The sequence below is a fragment of the Chiloscyllium punctatum genome, chromosome 36 (assembly GCF_047496795.1).
Source record: "Chiloscyllium punctatum isolate Juve2018m chromosome 36, sChiPun1.3, whole genome shotgun sequence".
Lineage (NCBI taxonomy): Eukaryota > Metazoa > Chordata > Chondrichthyes > Orectolobiformes > Hemiscylliidae > Chiloscyllium > Chiloscyllium punctatum.
In genome coordinates, this window is record NC_092774.1 from 35,637,049 (window position 1) to 35,658,671 (window position 21,623).

The following is a 21,623-nucleotide window of genomic DNA, read 5'->3' on the forward strand; positions in this document are numbered from 1 at the left end:
GAGAACACCTTCCTCCTGAACCCCTCGAGCCCATTGGAGTAAAGGGGCGGGGACAGTGAAGGGCCTGCGAACCTCTCCACCAATCCCAAAGGCTGCGGTCAGTGCGGACGAATCGGAGAGCGACATTCCGGGTTGTGGCTTCCTTTTTGACTGCAACGCCGGCCGCCATTGGTCAGGTAGAGTACGGTGCGTTCTGATTGGAGGGATCGCGGATGACGCGCGTCACAGAAGGAGGAGACGGAATGAAGAAGAAAAACAAAGATGGCGGCGCGAGGCTGCGGTTTTCTCATCGACTCAGCGGGCGGTTTCTGACGGAGGGAGGGGGGCAGACAGGCATCGTTTACCTCAGAAAATACCTTTAAAATACATTTCAAATTAAAGACGGAACTTTTCAAACAATTTCCGGGGCCCGGGAAGGGGGAGGTGACGGTTACCGGGTGAACGAGAAAACAAATTAAAAATGTCGGCGGTGGAGGAGAGAGAGCCGGCGCCCGCGGCTTCTTCGGCGGCGGCCGGAGCCCAGGAGCTCAACAACCCCCCGGAGCTGGAGGAAGGTCCGAGCTCCAAGAAGCGGGGGGTCCGGCTGGAGGCTGGATTTGCTCAAGGCTTGTATCTATTAACTTATTTAAATGGTACCTACTGTATGGGGCTATGGTTTACATTAAAACCGGAGGATCATGTCAGAGTGTTTGTTTATATTTAGCAGTTGTAGTTGGTAAAATACACTCCCTGGTGGAACACCTTCTATGATGCTGCATTTCTTACCTTCTGCCCTTCCCCCATTTGTTATCTCACATCTTGAATTTTGCATTATTTTATGGTCAAATTTAATTTCATATTAATGAGACTTGGTATTCACTGTGTTATTAATTTGTTTGTTGGATTATTGTAAGAAAAAAATAATGGTGTCATGTCATTTCTGATGTCAGTTTGACATTGAATGTGCAGATGTGAATATCAGTAAATTGTGAAACTAAATCAAGAACTTGTGGTTCTAACAATAAAGCAGTTCACTGATATTAATGGCATTGTCTCATTTGAGAATGATGACTTGAGTCTGACGAACAAACCGTTTCATGTAGTCACCCAATTTAATTAAAATTTTCTTTAACTTAATTAAAGAAAATAACTCTGGCAGGCTAAGATTTGTACAATTTGTTTATAAGATTTATTTATATGTCCATTGCTCTCGATGTGGTCTCTGCCACATTGGGGAGACTGGGCGCCAACTTGCAGAACATTTCAGAAACAGCTCTGGGACGCAAAAACTAAACAACCCCACCGCCTTGTGGCTGAACGCTTTAACTCCCCCTCACAATCCGTCAAGTACATGCAAGTGCTCTGCTGCCTCCCCCTCCAAGCTCTGGCTACCTGACGCTTGTAGGAAGAACACCTCGTCTTCTGCCTTGGGACCCACTAACTACATAGGATCAATGTAGATTTCACCAGTATTTTTATTTCCCCTCCCATCCACCCCCACACCACACACCTTGTCCCAGATTCAGAGTTGAAAAATCTGGAAAAATGCCGAGAGGCCATACCTCTAGGAATTCCCTGGCTGTTCTCTGGCATAGCACTCATCCACAGATTCTATCAACAAACACATTGACCTGGACACAATATACCGGCCACTGCAGTGGACAGTTGGAACTGACAACCGGAAGCGGCAGAGACAAACCACTACAAATGCCGGAGGAAAGATCACAGAAGCACTTCACAGGAGGCTCCCAAGCACTGAGGATATCACCTAGACATGGGATGAAACGTCTCCAACACAAATTCCCAGCTCGGCGAACAGAACCACAACAACGAGCACCCGAGAAGGCATGGTCCTTCTCTGACTTACCATCCCTTTGAATATGAGGGGAAATACACCCCTTTAATTGTAACATTCAGGAAAGATGCCTTACTTCAACAAAAATGTGCTGTGCTCAAATATGTTTGGACAGAGAAAGGGAGTCGCAGTCTGGGGTGAAGCTCAATCTTCATTCAGAGAGAGACAGGAGCAGCAGTAGCTTCAGAAGTTCATTGTCCAACTTGTGCATTCAGACAATGGGGGGCTCTTCTGGGCAAAATCTGGGAGTGAAGCAATGTCTCCCCCTTTCCATTCCTTCTCCTGGGAGGGAGAGAGAATGGGGGAAGCACTGTTCACTTGCAGCAACGGGAGGCAGAGAGTATGAATCCAAGCAGGGAGTACACTCTGCAAATTTGAGGGAATGTTTATGGCTCTAAAAGCCTGATTTGCAGTTGTTTCTGAGCTCATAATATTGTACTGCAGAATATTGTATATCTTCAGTAAGAACGTCAATACCGCATGATAGATGTCAATTCAGCAACTTGAGTGACCTCTTCATGGAGTATGCAATCCACCACATTACCCTGCTGTATACATTTACATATACATCAGCACAAAGATCTTGGGTATTAAGAGAGGAAAGAATGTTCCACAGAAACTAGAATTGTGTGTTTTGATTTTCTATTGTGGACTGACAGCGATGACCTTTGCAATCTCTTTCGACAGGAATATTACAAGAGAAGAATTTGGAGGCAGAAATCTCAGACCAAACATCACATCAAAGTCTGACAGTCGATTGATTCACCAGGACTTGGATATTGATGGCCTTGAAAACAAAGGGGAGAAGGTCTGCCTGCTTTGTTAGGTTTTAAACGTCAGTGTGACTGGAAACTCAGAGTCTCACACACCCACACACCAGAGTAGTGACTGGAACATGCTTTACAGACTGAATGAGAGTCCTCCAATTTTCAGCGGGTTCACCAGTAACACCACACACATGCTGTAAGAGTGAGCGAGTTTCAACTGATTTGTTGAACCTGGAGAAATATGAGGACACCTGCACCATGGAGAAATCATGAAAATGTAGGAACGGTTTCCCTTCCCCGCCTGCCCAATATTCATCAGCATTTATACACCGGGCAGCGGCCATTCACCTGCATTCAGCACGGGAAAGGCTTCACTCAGTCGCATCACCTCTTGGTCCACACTGGGGAGAAACTGCTCATCTGCCCTGTATGCTGAAGCAGATGAAGGACATTTTTTATCCTGGATGGGGCATTCTGCAGGTATACCTGAAATAGATACATTTGTCTCTGTCCCATTGAGTCTCCAGCACAGAACCAGGCCAAGCTGCTCAATTGGTCTCTGTGTTTATTCTCCACCTGAGCCTCCATCCACCCCTCTTCATTGCCCCCCATCTCCCCTCCATCAGCATAAAGGTATCCCTCACTTTTCCAAAGTTCGCTTTCCACTACTTCACTTTTACAAAAGACCTACATTAATACCTACTCCCACAAACCGAAAGAAATCTGAAGAGGATTGTCGTTTTTACAAAGAAAGGCATAATACAAATTAACTGATGGTAATTGCTTCTTCGATTTAGGCCATTTCGGCTTATGAAAGGAACACTCAACTTTCAAATAGTGGGGGAAAGCTGTATCAATACAATACAGCACAGTCTCAGGCCCGTCTCACTTGGTTTAGGCACACACACACCCTCAAGCCTGTGCTAATTCTTAATCCTTACTTAGACCTGCTGTTTATTGCCCATGTGTGGTTTCTGTTCCTCTGTTCACCTCCCGTTCATGTGTCTATCAAGATACACCTTAAACATTGTTAAGGTGCCTGCTTCCACTACCTGCACTGGCAGTGCGTTCCAGGAACCACCACCACCCTTCTGTGTGATTCCCCACCCCACCACCTCTTCCCCCAAACAGTCCCCTGCTCACTTTGAACCTGTGCCCTCTTTTAGTTGACCTTTCCACTTTGGAGAGGAAAAAAAACGCCTCTGACTATCACAGAATCCATCCAGCGTGGAAACAGACCATTCATCCCAACAAGTCAACACCGGCCCTCTAAAGATTAACGCATGGAGACCCGTTCCCTTACCCCTATTATCTACATTTACTCCTGACTAATGCACCGAACTTACACATCCCTGAACACTGGGGCAATTTACACACAGACAATCCAACTTAACCTGCCTCTCCCTGGACACCATGGGTAATTTAGCATCGCTAATCCACCCTAACTGATACATGTTTGGATTGTAGGAGGAAGCCGGAGCAGCCAGAGGAAGCCTACGCAGACACGGGAGGTGGGGTGCAGGGATAATGTGCCAACTCCACACAGCTAGTTGCCTGACACTAAAATCTAACGCAGGTCCCTGGCACTGTGAGGTGCCAGTGCGAACCGCTGGCTACCCTGCCACCCCTGTCCAGCCAATCTGTGTCTCTCATCATTTTGTCGAGGTCTCTTTTCAGCCTCTGTTTTTCCAAAGAAAACAATCCAGGTTTATGCCTCCTCTGCTCATAACGATAGCCCTCCAGACTAGGCAATGTCCTGGTGAACCTTGTCTGTATCCTCAGCCAGAGCACCCACATCCTTCCAGTAGCACAGTGACCAGAACTGCACACAATATTCCGAATGTGGCCAGAAGAAACAGCTGTAATGTAACTCTTACACTCAAGGAAGCATGCTGTGTGCCTCCTTGACCACCGTGCCCACCTGCATTACCACTTCCACGGATCTATATGCCCAGACCCCTCTGTATGCCAGTGCTCCTATGTGTTCTGCCATTTATCATACAATTCTTATATTTCCTTCATCTCTATCGAGCTTCACCTTAACTGTCTTTCTCTCCATCTCTTTCCCCCGTCCTCACCCCTCCACACATCAGTATACCATAAGACCAGAAATTAGGCCATTCAGCCCATTGAGTCTGCTTCGCCATTCAATCATGGCTGATACGTTTCTCAACCCCATTCTCCCCGAACTCCTTGATCCCCTTGATACTCAAGAGCCTAGCTATCTCAGTCTTAAGTATACTCAGTAACTTGGCCTCCGCAGCTTTCTGTGGCAGTGAATTTCATAGATTCACCATACTCTGGCTGAAGAAGTTTCTCTCCCCTCTGTTCTAAAGGGTCTTCCCTTGACAGGAAAGCAGAGCCCTCAGGTTCTAGTCTGTCCTACCACTGGAAACATCTTCCCAACATCCACACCGTTCATTATTCTGTAGGTTTCAATTAGATCCCACCCCAACCCCCATCCTTCTGAACTCCATGAAGTATAAACCTAGAGTCCTCTAATGTTCTTATGTTAAATTTTTCATTCCTGGACCATTCTTTTGAACCACCTCTGAACACGTTCCAGGGCCAGTACATCCTTCCTGAGATATGGGGCCCAAATCTACATACAGTACTCCAATTGTGGCCTGACCGGAGACGTAGAGCCTCAGAAGTACATCCCTGCTTTTATATTCAAGTCTGATCAAAATAAATGCCTTCATTGGATTTGCCTTCCTCACCACTGACTCAACCTGCAAGTTTACCTTGAGAGAATCCTGGAGTAGAACTCCATAGTCTGTTTGCACATCAGATTTCTGAATTTTCTCCCCATAATTCTTCTGTTCCAGAGTAGCAGCAGAGATTTCCAGACACCTGGATTGTTTTCAGGGATACCAAGGGATCTTGGGAATTGCCACTATTGGAGGAGGAGGCAGAGGGGAATGTGGTGTGGTCCTTTAAACTGCAGAACTTTCCAAACTCCCTGAGTCAGCAGGAACTCTTTCTGGACCAAGAAACAAAAAGGCCACTGAGAAACTGCTACATCAGAAGACCTCAGAGGCAGAAATTAGGCCATTCAGCTCATTGAATGGTGGAGCAGACTCAATCATTCTTAAGTATCAAGGGTTATGGGGAGAATTGGGTTGAGGAACGTATCCGCAATGATTGAATAGTGGAGCAGACTGAATGGCCTAATTTCTGCTAGTTAACCATCCCTGGGAAGAAGGACGCAAAACAACAAACTGTTTCCTGGGACAGATGAGCTAAGTGTTTAATAACCTCATGACAAAAGGACAATTAAGTTTGTCTGTGGAAGGAAGGCCCTGACGTAAAAGGGTCTTTTGCAGGAAAGGCTGTGTCAAACAAACCACAAAACCTCGAGGATAAGAAGATAAGCTGCAGACCAGAGATCTCCAGAAGTGTGGGGAGGTGGTGTTAGAATCGAAAGAAACATCACATCACAGATTTGAAAGTGAGGAATCTCCACCAGAATTCAACCTCAGAATGATGTAGCAGCAGGACTTGGAAGAAGTCCTGCATTGAATCCCTAAACACTTCCAGAGACATAAACTGTTGGTGGAAACTCAGTTAAATTCAGCCATCAATTGGGAGCTAGCCAAGTTGTGAGTGAGGTTGAACTTGGTTACTTGAGGAGTTTTATTTTTGTTGTTACATACAATAAAGTGTAAATCATTGTTTCAGCAGTTAATTGTGTGCAGTTTCTGAGTTCAGAGCCAAATTAAGGCGATTCACCCACAACCACAGTGAGAGGCTGGGATTCACGTTGATTCCATTGCATTCAGCAGTACATCACGTCAATACTCTTGTAAAGCGAAGGCTGACAGCACCACCTTTCTCAAACAGAAACACCCAGAGGAGCGTGTCGCCCAATAATCTGTAAAATTAGCATGAAAAGTGGTGTGACCTGCTCTACTGATAAGAATAAATCCTCAACACTTTAAAATCAACAATCAGCAATTTATTTATCCAACTCTCATGGTGAACAAATGAACAAAACGATTAACAAACTGGATACAGGCCAGGAGCAGATGGGTGGCACTAGTTTAGTTGGGGATCATGGACTGGTTGGTCTGAAGGGTCGGTTTCCAGGCTGCATGACTCCATAGCACGGAATGAATGGGGATCCATCCCAAAAATGATAAAGGTTTCAAGCACCACCTTAGTCAAATGTGTGGACTCCCTCCAGATAACTGAGGGCAGTGGGGCACTGTGAGGGTCAGTAGATCAGGCAGCCAGCCAGTTCTCTCCAGGAGACTTGTCTCAAAAAAGGAAGTGGTTTCCTGTCCCATCAGCCAGATTATCCAGTTTGGATAATATTTGGTCCTCTTTCTCCAACAAAGTATGTAGACAGGGCAGTGTCTATAACAACAATGTTATTAAACTTGGAAGAGTGCTGAAGACATATACAAGGATGTTGCCAGGACTCAAGGGTCTGTGTAAAAGGGAGAGGTTGGACAAGCTAAGATATTTTTATTTAGAACATTAGAGACTGAGAGAGGCCCTTAGAGAAGTGAAGAGATCGTGAGAGGGTGAATGCACTCAGACTTTTACCCCAGGGTTGGGGATGTGAGGGCTAGAGGGCATCAGTTTAAGGTTAGAGGAAAAAGAATAAAAGGGAACGTGAGGGGCAACTTTATTTATGCAGACGGTGGTAGACATATGGAATGAGATGCCAGCGAAAGTGGTTGAGGTGGTACATTAACAACAGTTAAAAGGCATTTGGACAAATACGTGGATAGGAAAGTTATGGAAGGAAATGGGCCAAGTGCAGGGAAATGGGCTTAGTGTTGATGGACAATTTGGTCAGTATGGACAATGTTGGACCGAAGGGCCTGTCTCCTGCTGTGGGACTCTATGATTCGTGTCTCTTTGTCAGTCCGACAGTTTTGAGTTTCCAAATGAACATCTCACTAAATCAGGCCGAATAAAATCCAATCTCATTCGTCAACTCTGATGCAGAGGTGCTGGTGTTGAATTGGGGAGGACAAGGTCAGAAGTCACATGGCACCAGATGAAGTGATGAAGGAGCAGCACTCATGAAAGAGCAATGCTCCTAAAGCTTGTGATTTCAAATAAACTTGTTGCACTGTAACATGGTGTCATGTGACTTCCGACTTCTTCAACCCTGGGTTTGTCTCAAACTTGATGGGATACTTTGTCCAACTCGGCATATTTTATCAGTATCGCTTGGAGGAAATCATTTTTTAAGATTAGATTCCCTACAGTATGGAAACAGGTCCTTTGGCCCAACAAGTTCACACTGGCCCTCGCAGAGTAACCCAGCCAGACCCATTCCCTTATCCCTATTCCTCTACATTTACCCCAACTAATGCACCACACCTACACATCTCTGAACACTATGGGACAATTTAGATGGGCCAATCCAAACTAACCTGCACACCTTTAGACCGGGGAACGAAACCGGAGCACTCAGAGGTAACCCATACAGATGTGGGGGGGGGGGGGGGGGCATCGTGAAAGCTACACGCAGACTGTCATCCTGAGGGTGGAATTGAACCCAGGTCAGCATCGTGAGGCAGTGGTACTAACCACTGAGTCACCATGCCACCCCTGAGCCACACAGGTGGGCTTGCAGGGGGGGGTGGGGGGAGGGGAGGATGGTGAGTCCAGCACAAAACGAAAAAAACCCACTACACCCACTGTCAGAAAGGGCAGGAGGTTCAGCCCTTTGGGTGACCCACTGCAGCGTCACTGGTGGAATCTGATTGTTGGATGCACTGGTGCCCCCGCTGGTGCCTCTGCAAATTGCAGGACAATGTGAACCTCCGCCCGCAGTCGGGGCAGGCAAACGGCTTCTCCCCGGTGTGGACCCATTGGTGGGCCAGCAGTTTGGAGGAGCGGGTGAACCCATTCCCACACTCGGGGCAGCTGAATGGCCTTTCCCTGGTGTGAACCCGCCGGTGGGACAACAGATCAGAGGAATTGCTGAAGGCCTTACCACACTCAGGGCAGGCGAATGGCCTCTCCCCCGTGTGGACCCGCTGGTGTCTCAGTAGGTCAGAGGAATTGCTAAAGGCCTTCCTGCACTCTGGGCAGCTGAAGGGCCTCTCCCCCGTGTGGACCCGCTGATGGGCAAGCAGGTTGGAGGAATTGCTGAAGGCCTTCCCACACTCTGGGCAGCTGAAGGGCCTCTCCCCCGTGTGGACCTGCTGATGGGCCAGCAGGTTGGAGGAATTGCTGAAGGCTTTCCCACACTCTGGGCAGCTGAAGGGCCTCTCCCCCGTGTGGAACCGCCGGTGCCTCAACAGGTTGGGGGAATTGCTAAAGGCCTTCCCGCACTGTGGGCAGCTGAAGGGCCTCTCCCCCGTGTGGACCCGCTGATGGGCCAGCAGGTTGGAGGAATTGCTGAAGGCCTTCCCACACTCTGGGCAGCTGAAGGGCCTCTCCCCCGTGTGGACCCGCCGGTGCCTCAGCAGGTTGGAGGAGTCGCTGAAGGCCTTCCCGCATTCGGGGCAGCTGAATGGCCTCTCCCCCGTGTGGACTCGCCGGTGCTTCAGCAGGTCGGAGGAAGTGCTGAAGGCTTTCCCGCACTCGTGGCAACTGAAGAGCCTCTCCCCTGTGTGGAATTGCTGGTGGGTCTGGAGGTTGTCCACCCAAGTGAACCCTTTCCCACACACTGAGCAGTAATACGTCCTCTCATCAGTGTGTATATGCTGGTGGGCTAGCAGGACACAAGAGCAAGTAAAGCCCTTCGCCCGCTCGGGGCAGGAGAACGGCCTCTTCCCAGTGTGATTGCACTGATGAGCCGCCAGGACAGATGGGACACGGAAGCCCTTCCCACAGTCGCCACACTTCCATGGTTTCTCAACAGGTTGTGTTTCCTCGGGTTTCTCCATGGCCGAAGCTTCAGCTGCACACACACGTCTACAACCCCGCCATGAATTCTTCTTTCCTGGCAGTAGAGTTGTTTCAGGCTCCACACTCAGTGCGCTGCAACAGTAGGGTCTTTCAACCAGTGCCCCCGTACTTAAACAGGAACCAAAAATAAAGCTTTGCTCCTTCTCACAGAATCATAGTTGAAAATTGTTGTGGTCCTGATGGACTGAGTAACTGTCAGACACTGACGTGAAAGTGAGGACTGGAGACGCTGGAGAGTCAGAGTCAAAAACTGCGTCGCTGGAAAAGCGCAGCACGGCAAGCAGCACCAGAGAAGCAGGAGAATCAACATTTTGGACATAAGCCCTTTATCGGTTGACTTTGAAACTTCTGTCTTTAGATAGTCTGTAAGAAAAGATTACAAAAGTCATCACTGCCAGTCCGGTTAAGAGTGAGATATCAAGGCATTGACACTGACACCAGAGAGAAACTGTACACACAGATGTGGCAAATGTTAGTGGCAAGCCAGAGTGATAGAGATATGTAGCACAGAAACAGATCCTTCGGTCTAATTCATCCGTGCCAACTAGATAACCTAACCTAATCTCGGCAGATTTGCCAGCATTTGGCCCATGTCGTCTAAACCCTTCCTAATCGTATACCCATCCAGATGCCTTTTAATGTCATAATTGTACCAGCACCCACCACTTCCTCTGACAGCTCTTTCCTTAAACACGCCACTTTCTGCATGAAAGACTCATCCCTTAGGTTCCTTTGTTAAGTTCTTTTGCTTGAGCTTCTTACACTGCAATACGTCAACTTCTGTGAACAACCAAACTTTATTAAGTACAGTACAAGCTGTGGAGAAACTCTGAACACTCTTTGCAATGCTGGTACACAACAGTACCAAACAAAAACCCCTTAAACAAAGTAAACCTGAAACAGAGGCTTACAGTTGAAGTTAGAAGGCCAGAAGGAGACAGTGTTAGCAGTCATTCTCCACAGAGTCCACTGCTTAACTCACCCAAACGAGACTCCAGATTTTAGGACTGACCACTCCCCTTTCATTGTACAGGTCACTTCTAAAACATAAAAACTTGGGACTCAAGTCTCATCTGTTCACATATAACCAAAAATGCCTCCCAATACCGTTTTTCATCTCTGTACGAAACCAGTCGCTTCGGAGCCCGGATCGTTTTAATCACCCCTCTGATAAAAAAAAACTAAGGACACAGCATCCTTGAGAAGGATCAGCTTTTAGTAAAAGGACCAGCTTTGTGACAGAGGGATATAGGCCAAACACTGGCAGGTGGGATTAGATTAGTTTGAGAACACAGCATGGAGTAGTTGGACTGAAGGGACTGTTTCTGTGCTGTTTGACTCGGTAACTGTTCTGCAATGGTCTGAAAACCATTTTCTTGCCTTCCCCCATAAACAACCACTTCTTTGTTGTTCCAAAATCAGATGAACTCAGCCTTGATTATATTCAATGATCCCATAACTGCAGGAAGACATCCCCACTTCTGGACTCAATTACTCTTGCTAATATAATACGTGCTTTGCTCATTGCTTGCTACATCTATCTGACAACTGGCATTGACTGGTATGGAAGGATGCTGAGGCCTCTTTATACACATTCCTGATGAAGGGCTCGTGCCTGTAACGCTGACTCTCCTGCTCCTCGGATGCTGTCTCATCTGCTGTGCGTTTCGAGCACCACACCTTTCGACTCTGATCTCCAACATTTGCAGTCCTCACTTTCTCCACATCCTAATATATCACCATTTAAACAATGCATCTCCTTTCTGCTTCCCCACCCCACAAGGGAATGCTATCACTTCACATCATGGTACTGCATTTTCCATGAGTTTGCCAACTGAGACAGACCTGGCCCAACTTTTCCAGAATCTGTCCCCTCCATAAATTGAGATTGTGAGAGAGAGAGACAGATAATAGGGTGTCTCTGATTAGCAGGAGGACTACGCTCCTTCCGATCCTCCAGTGCTTCCTATTGGCCCAACAAAAGGAGATCACGCGCAGTTTCCGCGGACAACCAGGAGCACGCACAGGTTTTGCTGACACCGGCGAACATGAGCAGTGTGTGTTGTCACCGAGGAGCATGCGCAAGACGCTCTGTGAAGTTGCTGGTGTTACTGACAGGTTTTGTGCCCAAATGACAATTGGAGACAAGAAAGGCTGGAGCCACATTTTATATTTATCCTGCGACTCGACATTTTATTCCTTTTGCATTTTATTTGACTACTCATCTTTTTCTCAGGGTAGGGGACTCCCAAACGGGAGAGCATAGGTTGAGGGTGAGAGGGGAAAGATTTAAAAAGGACCTAAGGAGTAGAAAAAAAAGTGTGAAAGTTAATTCCCCTCAAGAAGTGCCCTCTCCAAACCTGCACATCTTTGGATTGTGGGAAGAAACCGGAGCACCCAGAGGAAACCCAAGCAGACACGGGGAGAATGTGCAAACTCCACACAGACAGTCACCCAAGGCTGGAATCGACCCTGGTGGTGTGAGGCAGCAGTGCTAACTAATATTCGCAAAATACTAAATTCAAACTTGATTGGAATTCAGTATTTTGGGGCAAGATTTAAATCAATTGGCCAAAATAGAGTATATTTTTGTCTCCAGGCAACCCAGCTACTGAGCTGTTAAAATGTTAAATTATTACCTTGTTCAGAACGTTTGGTGCTATGTCAGGTGGTTCTGCTCACTTTTCAACTCTCTTGAAGGTAGAATACACCTCTACACCTTATAACAGAACCAATTTTTCAAGACTAGGAATCGGCCATTCATCCCTAACAGGCGAAAGTGAGTACTGCAGATGCTGAAGATTAGAGTCAAGACTGTGGTGCTGGAAAAGCACAGCAGGTCAGGCAACATCCAAGGAGCAGGAAAATTGACATTTCGGGAAAATTGACATTTTGGACAAAAGCCTCATTCACCCCGAACAGCCTGTCCTCAACTGCACATAGTTCAAAGCAAGTTTGAGAAAGATGGCTGCAGCTTTGTCTTAATATAAAATTGAACATGCGTTCAAACTTTAATGCTGTTTCTGAATATATTATTTTAGCTATTCTCAATTTGAAAGATCAGCCATTTCTCGTGCACCCCTATCTCCCAGGCAGTGTCATCACCAACCATTCTCTCTCTCTCTTCTGAGATGAGCTTGATACAGCGATCAAAGAGAGCTCGAGGCATGAGAAAGTTTAGTGGGAGTTGGAAGAGATACGGAATGGACAGGGTGACAGATTGTGGGGGCCATTGAGAGACTGGGGGGAACAGAGGATGGTGGGGGTGGAAAGGAAAGACTCAGCGGTCAAAGGGTGGAGGAAGACAATGAGGGCGAGAGAGAGGAAAATGGGGGGCAGAGAGTTGCGGGGTGAGAGAGAATGGATGGGGGCAGTGGGTGGGGAGAGAGACAGCACAATTCCCACCTTCCCCAGGACTGGGGCAGTGTCCCATGAACTGGAACCTACTCCTCCCACAGCAGTCATTTCTCAATCCACATATGGCTAAAGCAGAAGAATTATATAATCCCTGCAGGCCATTTCACCTATCAAATTCACACCGACCTTCCACACAGCATCCCACCCAGACTCATCAACTTACTCTACAGCCCTGCAGTTCCCCATGGCTAACCCACTCTAACCTGCACATACCTGGACACTTTAGCACAGCCGATCCATCCGAAACTGCAGATACTTGGACTGTGGGAGGAAACCGGAGCACCCAGAGGTAACCCACGCAGACAGAAGGGGGAGAACATACCAAAGCTCACATAGACAGTCACGAGAAGGTGGAATCAAATCGCTTCACACAATTCTTCCACACCTGCAAAACCCTGAGCACTATGGGTAATTTAGCAGGGCCAATCCACCCTAACCTGGGCAAAGATAAAAATCACATGACGCCAGTCCAACAGGTTTATTTGGAAGCACTAGCTTTCGGAGCATTGCTCCTTCATCAGGTGGTTGTGGAGTATAAGATCATAAGACACTGATTTTACAGCAAAACATTAGAGTCATGCCACTGAAATGATACATTGAAGAAACCTGGATTGTAAAGTCTTTCATCTTTTAGAAAGAGTTGCTGGTGTCATTAATATGGAAACCCCAGAACTTCTTATAAGACACCTACTCGAGATAACTTAAGGTTTTATTAGAAAAGATGACAACTCAGCTCAGACAATGCATGAAAGGTGTGAGGCCAGAGTCTGTCTGTATCCCAGTTTTTGAATCAGACTGGTTCTATTTCCAAAGTGGAATTTATAAAATATTCTATGTATTGTCTGCCTGCAGATTGTGCATTTTTTGAGCAAAATACATGGTAACTGCAAATACAAATTCACCCCATAGACCTTGGTGTGTGTGTGTGTGCGTGTGTGTGCGCGCGCACGCACACACGATGGAGAGAAAAAGTCTAGTTCCATACTGTATATCTCTAGGTCAATTGCATAACAGGTGCTTTATTTCTGTTGATGTAAATATTGTTATAAATCATAGCTGGGTCCTAATACAGAGATGTAAGGAAGAGACAATTCTTCAATAGGGCACTATAAGATTCTTGGCAGACCCCTATTTCTGGTTTACTTGCCAATGAACAGACACAAGCACCTATTTAATTCTAACTTTTCATCTTTTTTGTTATATTTTCTGGGATGATACTCTGTGTCTGGATGGTTGACAGGCTGGGAGATTGTGGGTTGTCTTTGATTGACTGAATCATTTATTGTTCCGGAAGGTGTCAAAGGAGGTTAAAGCTTCAGCAGAAATGAAGCAGAGCTGAGAACGGACAACAACTGTGTGGGAACAGGGAGATCAAGAGAGGACAAAGAAACCAGGACCTGAAATCCGAGTTGACACCAGACTACCCTGTGATCAGTGCTTTGATTAGCAGTGTCAACCCGCTACCTTTACCTAGCTTCCCATTCGACTTGAATGCCACAAATCCCCTCAATATTTAGGATCCAATCCTTGTCATCCTGAAGCCATGTCTCTGCAAGGAGTCCCAGATCAAAATCATTCTCTTCAATGTGTGTAGTCAAATCATTCACTTTTGTTATGTTGCAGCACTGTTCCGACACGGGGTAACCCCCTCTGCTAAATTAAACCATCAACACAGAAGTGATTCACCCCATGCAGTAATATGTAAAAGTTTGAGAGGCAAAGAACTATCCCAAAGGTAAATATTTAAAGTAAAAATTAACAACTTTACTCTTTATGTCCAACACAGAGAATATTAAAACTCACAAAAATGCCTGGTGTTATAGTCCAAAACATCGGATCATTTTATTGGTGTTAATATTATCAAAATACTTAATTCAAACTTGATTGGACTTTGGTATTTTGGGGCAAAATCTAAACTGATTGGCTGAATTTGAATTTGTTTGTGCCTTATGGCAACCATTTATTAAGATCGTGGCTGATCTATCCATCATCTCAGCTCTTCTTACTTGCATTATCCCGAATCCTTGATTCCCGAAGAGGTGGGGGTGGGAGGGGTGTATGAGCAAGATGCTCTTCGGAGGGGTCAGAATGGACTTGATGGGCTGAATAGCCTGCTTCCACACCGCAGTTGTGTTTGCCTCAGATCACAGCTCCCAGAATCTCCCACCTTCTGCAAATCGAAAGACAAATCCCACCCTGCCCTCTCGTATGTATGTTATCTAAATGCTTAATCGTTTCTAGTGAACACAGCCCACACCTCCCTCTGCTGCCAGAAACCTTCACAATGCTGATGAAACAATGCCATTCCTGCAGTACTGAAAACCGTAAGGCTTCTCACAATACCAGTTACACACAGCTCCTTCTGATGGACAGCATTGGAAATACAATGTTGGAGGCTGGTCGAAATGAGCAGTTTAAAACAAAAATCCACCTCACCCTTCACTGGGCACCCCAATCAGCACACTGTCCTTCCTGCTGGGAAGCCTTAAAGCACTTCACCCCCACAGTGCAATGAATTCCCACTTTCCACCAAAATCCTAAACGTGCTCACGTACTCAGTTGCTGTCTCACCAATGAAATACTTCATTGTCACTTCTTCTGCTTCCAGTAAAGGCAAAACATCTTTGAAAGCTGCTCTGAAAGTCCAATCTTCACAACAACACTTCTGCTTTCATGCAAGATGATTAAAGTCATACAGCACAGAAACACAGCCTTCGGTCCAACTCATCCATGCCGACCGGATATCCTAAACTCATCTACATTTGGCCTGTATCTCTCTAAATCCTTCTTATTCACATACCCATCCACATGCCTTTTCAATGTTGTAATTGTAGTCGCCTCCACCAGTCACTTCCTCTGGCAGCTCATTCCAAACATGCACTATCCTCTGTGTGAAAAAGCTGCCCCTCAGGTCCGTTTTAAATCTTTCTCCTTTCACGTGAAACCTATGCACTCTAGGTTTGGAGTCGCCTATCATGGGGAAAAGATTTTGGCTATCCAACCTATCTATACCCCTTATCAACTTCTGTAAGGTCACCCATCAGCCTCCAACGCTCCAGGGAAATTATTCCTGGCATATTCAGCATCTTCCTATCGCTCAAACCCTCCAACTCTGCCTACATCTTTGTAAATCTTTTCTGAACCCTTTTAAGTTTCACAATATTCTTCCAGAGGAGGGCAACTGGAATTGCACAGTTTTCCAAAAGTGGCCTAACATGACCTCCCAACCCCTGTACTCAATGCTCTGACCAATAAAGGAAAGCGTACCAAATGCCTTCTTCACAATCCTGTCTCCCTGCAATTCCACTTTCAAGGAATTATGAACCTGCAAGGACACTTTGTTTAGCAACACTTCCCATTAACTATGTAAGTCGTGCCCTGATTTGCCTTACAAAATGTAACACCTCACATTTATCTAAATTAAACTCATTTTGCCACTCCTTGGCCCATCAGCCCATCCGATCAATTCTAATTTATATTGAACTTCGCTTCCTCTCTCATCCCCTAAAAGCTGAGAATCTCCATCCCACACACACTTCCTCCATTCTGACTTTGCTGAACCTAATTCCTGCTGTAACTCATCCTGAAGGGTGTGGTTCATGCTGATTAACAGGCCCACACTCGGGGAGGGGTGAGATCTAATTGAAACAGACAGAATTCTGAATGGCCTGGACAGAGTGTACATGGGGAAGATGTTCCTATTGGTCGGAGAGTCTCGGACCTGAGGGCACAGCATCAGAGTAAAAGGAATATCTTTTAGAACAAAGATAAGGTGAAACATTTTCAGCCGGTATGTGGAATTCATTGCTACAGAAGGCTGTGGAGGCCAGGTCACTGAGTAGATTTAAGATGGAGATAGATAGGTTCTTGAGTATCAAGGGGATCGATGGTTACAGGGAGAAAGTGGGAGAATGGGATTGAGAAACTTATCAGCCAGAACTTAATAGTGCAGCAGCCCTGATGGGCTGAGAGGCCTAATTTCTGCTCCTGTGTTTTATGGTCTCTTGCTGTCCTGGACAAGAAGTGTGCAAATTGAAAGCAGGAATAGGCCATTGAGCCTGTCGAGCTTGCACCAGCATTGAACAGATCATAAGTAGGTATGAGTATACCGACGTAAAAGGTAAAAACAAGGACTACAGATGCTGAAAACCAGAGTCTAGATTAGAGTGGTGCTGGAAAAGCACAGCAGGTCAGGCAGCTCCTCGGATGCTGCCTGACCTGCCATGAATATACCTACATTCAGGTTAATAGGCTGGAAATTTTTCCACTGGAGTAGAGGAGGAGTATAAAATCGTGAAGGGGATAGATGAAGTGAACGGCCAAAATCCTTTCTCTAGAATGGGGGTTCAAGACTACGGAGCAAAATTTGAAAGAGAGAAAGGAGAAAGATTTTAAAAGGACATGAGGATTGCTATTTTCTTCCCCCCCAGAGAGTGGTTTGTGTGTGGAATGAATCTCCAGACAAAGGGGTGGATGCAGATACAGTTAGAACATTTAAAAGACATTTGGATTAGTATATGAATGATGAAGTTTAATTTAAATAAGTGTGAAGTGCTGGATTATAGAACATAGAAAAATACAGCGCAGTACAGGCCCTTCGGCCCTCGATGTTGCGCCGACCGAAGCCTACCTAACCTACACTAGCCCAATAACCTCCATATGCTTGTCCAATGCCCGCTTAAATGACCATAAAGAGGGAGGGTCCACCACTGCTACTGGCAGGGCATTCCATGAACTCACAACCCGCTGAGTAAAAAATCTACCCCTAACATCTGTCCTATACCTACCACCCCTTAATTTAAAGCTGTGTCCGCTAGTAACAGCTGACTTCATTAGCGGAAAAAGGTTCTCACTGTCCACCCTATCTAAACCCCTAATCATCTTGTACACCTCTATCAAATCTCCCCTAAACCTTCTTTTCTCCAATGATTAAAGGCCCAAGTGCCTCAGCCTTTCCTCATACGATCTTCCTACCATGCCAGGCAACATCCTGGTAAACCTCCTCTGCACTCGTTCCAAAGCCTCCACATCCTTCCCATAGTATGGCGACCAAAACTGCACACAATACTCCAGATGAGGCCGCACCAGAGTCTTATACAACTGCAACATGACCTCAGGACTCCGGAACTCAATTCCTCTACCAATAAAGCCCAGTACACCATATGCCTTCTTCATAGCACTACTTACCTGGGTGGCAACTTTCAAAGATCTGTGTACATGGACACCAAGATCCCTCTGCTCATCCACACTACCAAGTAGTCTACCATTAGCCCAGTAATCCATCTTCTTGTTACTCCTACCAAAGTGAATGACTTCACACTTAGCTACATTGAATTCCATTTGCCACCTTACTGCCCAGCTCTGCAACTTATCTATATCCCGCTGTAACCTGCCACATCCTTCTTCGCTGTCCATAACTCCACCGACTTTCGTGTCATCTGCAAACATGCTCACCCAGACTTCAAGCCCCTCCTCCAGGTCATTTATAAAAATGACAAACAGCAATGGTCCCAAAACAGATCCTTGTGGAACACCGCTAGTAACTGCACTCCAAGATGAAGCTATACCATCAACTACTACCCTCTGTCTCCTTCCAGCCAGCCAATTCCTAATCCAAACCTCTAATGCACCCTCAATGCCATACCTCCGTAGTTTTTGCATTAGCCTGCCATGGGGTACCTTATTTTGGAAAAGCAAATCAAAGCAGGACTTATACACTTTATGGTAAGCTCCTGGGGAGTGTTGCTGAACAAAGAGACCTTGGAGTGCAGGTTCATAGTTCCTTCAAGGTAGACTCCCAGGTAGATATGATAGTGAAGTAATGATTTGGTATGCTTTCCTTTATCGGTTACAGCACTGAGTAAAGGAGTTGGGAGGTAGGTGATGTTGCAGCTCTACAGGACATTGGTGAGGCCACATTTGGAATATTGCGTGCAACTCTGGTCTCCTGCCCATCAGAAGGACGGTGTGAAAGTTGAAAGGGTTCAGAAAAGATTTACCAGCATGTTGACAGATTTGAAAAAATTAGCTCTCGGGAGAGGCTGAATAGGCTGGGGCTGTTTTCCCTGCAGCGTCGGAGACTGAGGGATGACCTTAGAGGTTTATAAATTCATGAGGCATGGATAGGGTAAATAGACAAAGTCTTCTCCCTGGGGTGGGGGAGTGCAGAACTAAAGGTTTTGGGCAAACGGGGAAAGACATAAAAGAGCTCTAAGGGGAGCCTTTTCACACAGAGTAGTGCATATATGAAATGACCAGCCAGAGGAAGTGGTGGAGACTGGTATAATTACAGAATTTAAAAGGCATTTGGATTGGTCTATAATAGAAGGGGTTCGAGGGATATGGGCCCAGGGCTGGTAGGCCCACTGATAGGCAGTGACAAATTGGACCGAAGGGTCAGTTTCTGTGCTGTACATCTCTATGACTGCAATATAAAAGGTTCAGAGGAATAGAGGTGAAACACAGGCAGGTGGGTCCAGTTCAGTTTGAGAACATATCAGCATGGCCTAGTTGGACTGAAGGGTCTGTTTCTGTAAGTGATCTGTATTGGTCTTTCTTCCCCCATAACCATCACATCTTGTTGTTCAAAACTCAGATGAACTCAGCCTTGGATATATTCAGTTACGCCCAAACTGCAGGAAGGCGTCCCCACTTCTGAACTCAATTCCTCTTGCTAATATACCACTTGCTTTACCTGTCTGACAACTTGCACTGACTGGATTAGAAGGACGCAGAGGCCCCTTTGTTCATCCACACATCATTACTGATGAAAGGCTCGAGCCTGAAATGTCAATTCTCCTGTATTTGCAATTGAAAAAAGACCTGGACTAACTTTTCCAGAGGAGGGTGGGGGTGGGGAGAGAGTAGCATAGAGTACAATGGGTGAGTGGGGGAGGAGATGAAGGTGATAGGTCAAGGAGGAGAGGATGGAGTGGATAGGTGGAAAAGAAGATAGGGAGGTCGGACAAGTCCGGACAAGTCAAGGAGACAGTTACTGAGCTGGAAGTTTGAAACTAGGATGAGGTGGGGGAAGGGGAAATGAGGAAGCTGTTGAAGTCCACATTGATGCCCTGGGGTTGAAGTGTTCCGAGGCGGAAGATGAGGCGTTCTTCCGCCTCGGAACACTTCAACCCCAGGGCATCAATGTGGACTTCAACAGTTTCCTCATTTCCCCTTCCCCCACCTCATCCAAGTTTCAAACTTCCAGCTCAGTAACCGTCTCCTTGACTTGTCCGACCTGCCTATCTTATTTTCCACCTATCCACTCCACCCTCTCCTCCTTTACCTATCACCTTCATCTCCTCCCCCACTCACCCATTGTACTCTATGCTACTCTCTCCCCACCCCCACCCTCCTCTAGCTTATCTCTCCACGCTTCAGGCTCACTGCCTTTATTCCTGATGAAGAGCTTTTGCCCGAAACGGCGATTTCGCTGCTCGTTGGATGCTGCCTGAACTGCTGTGCTCTTCCAGCACCACTAATCCAGTATTTGGTTTTCAGCATCTGCAGACATTGTTTTTAACTTTTCCAGAGTCTGTCCTCTCCCTGGATTCACTCCGTTTCCCTTCAGTTCCTTCAAGTCAACAGCTCAACCCCAGAATGGAAAAGGGGTTGAGAAAAGTGTGTTGTACTCACAGATGTTGGACAGAGGAAGGAAGTTGCAGTCTGGGGTGAAGCTCAATCTTCATTCAGAGAAAGAGGAGCAGAAGCAGCAACCACCTCAGAAGCACATGATCCTACTTCCGCATCCAAACGATGGGTTTGCTGTGATTGGCAGGAGGACCAGTCTCCATCCGGTCCTCCACAGCTTCTCATTGGTCCATCAAAAAAGGTCACAGAGTGTTTCCGCTTTTTGCGTGAGCATGCGTAATATCTTGCTGACACCGTGGAACATGCGCATTTCGTTGCTGACACCGAGTATCATGCGCAATATGGAGATGTTGGCAGCACTGACAGATTTTCAAAGTTAAAAATTACACAATGTCACGTTGTCGCCCAACAGGTTTATCTGGAATCACTAGTTTTCGAAGCGCTGCTCCTTCATCGGTTGGTTGTGGAGCAGAATCATAACACACAGTCTTTATAGCAACAGGATTGCAGTGTCATGGAATGGAATACTAAACAACTTTAGCTGACCTCTGCCATCTTTTAGAATGACCATGTTAGTTTTGATTCCTTCACATGTAAATCCCAGAACTTTTCAAAAGTTACGTTGTCAAGCTAGCTTTTAATAATAGGTGTCATCTCAATCAGATGTTAAGTTAAAGTCTGTCTGTGTCCCAGTGTTAGGTCAGACGGATTCTATTTCTATCGTGGTATTACAGAATCTTACGTGTATGAGTTTTTGAGCAAAATAAAATGCGATTCTGCAAGTACAAATTCAACCCACAAACTTTTATGTGTGAGTGTGTGCAGGAGAAACCGAGTGATCATGTGTGTGTGAGAGAGTGTAATGGGGTATAAGTCTGTGAAAGGGTGTGTGTGAATGTATGCGTGTGTGTTTGAGTGAGTGAGTGAGAGAGAGAGAGAGAGAGAGAGAGAGAGAATGTATAGTGTAATGTGACATGAACCCAAGGTCCTAGTTGAGGCCATCTCCATGGGTATTGAACTTGGCTATCAGCCTCTGCACAGCCACTTTCCGTGATTGCCTGTCCTGAAGTCTGCCTTGAAGGATAGTCACCCGAAGGTCCAAGCCTGAATGTCCCGGACCACTGTAGTATTTCCCG

The 21,623-nt window shown here is 46.2% G+C and overlaps 1 protein-coding gene and 1 long non-coding RNA gene across 2 annotated transcripts; one reads left to right on the plus strand and one right to left on the minus strand.

The window, feature by feature from the left end:
- The first annotated feature begins 339 nt into the window (after positions 1-339).
- On the plus strand, positions 340-6,284 carry LOC140460374 (uncharacterized). The gene is made up of 2 exons (XR_011954040.1): positions 340-605; positions 2,522-6,284. It is a non-coding gene; the product is annotated as an uncharacterized lncRNA (long non-coding RNA).
- Positions 6,285-8,068: 1,784 nt separating this feature from the next.
- Positions 8,069-20,610, minus strand: LOC140460375 (uncharacterized). Its single transcript, XM_072554889.1, has 2 exons — positions 20,533-20,610; positions 8,069-9,843 (listed from the first exon to the last, which is right to left on the minus strand). Exon 2 carries the CDS (start codon positions 9,456-9,458, stop codon positions 8,283-8,285), a length of 1,176 nt encoding a protein of 391 aa, XP_072410990.1. The 5' UTR covers positions 9,459-9,843; positions 20,533-20,610; the 3' UTR covers positions 8,069-8,282.
- Positions 20,611-21,623: the final 1,013 nt, after the last annotated feature.

Coding starts and splice junctions, on each gene's coding strand:
- LOC140460375 (XM_072554889.1), bottom strand. CDS start 9,458: ATGGAGAAACCCGAGGAAACACAACCTGTTGAGAAACCATGGAAGTGT.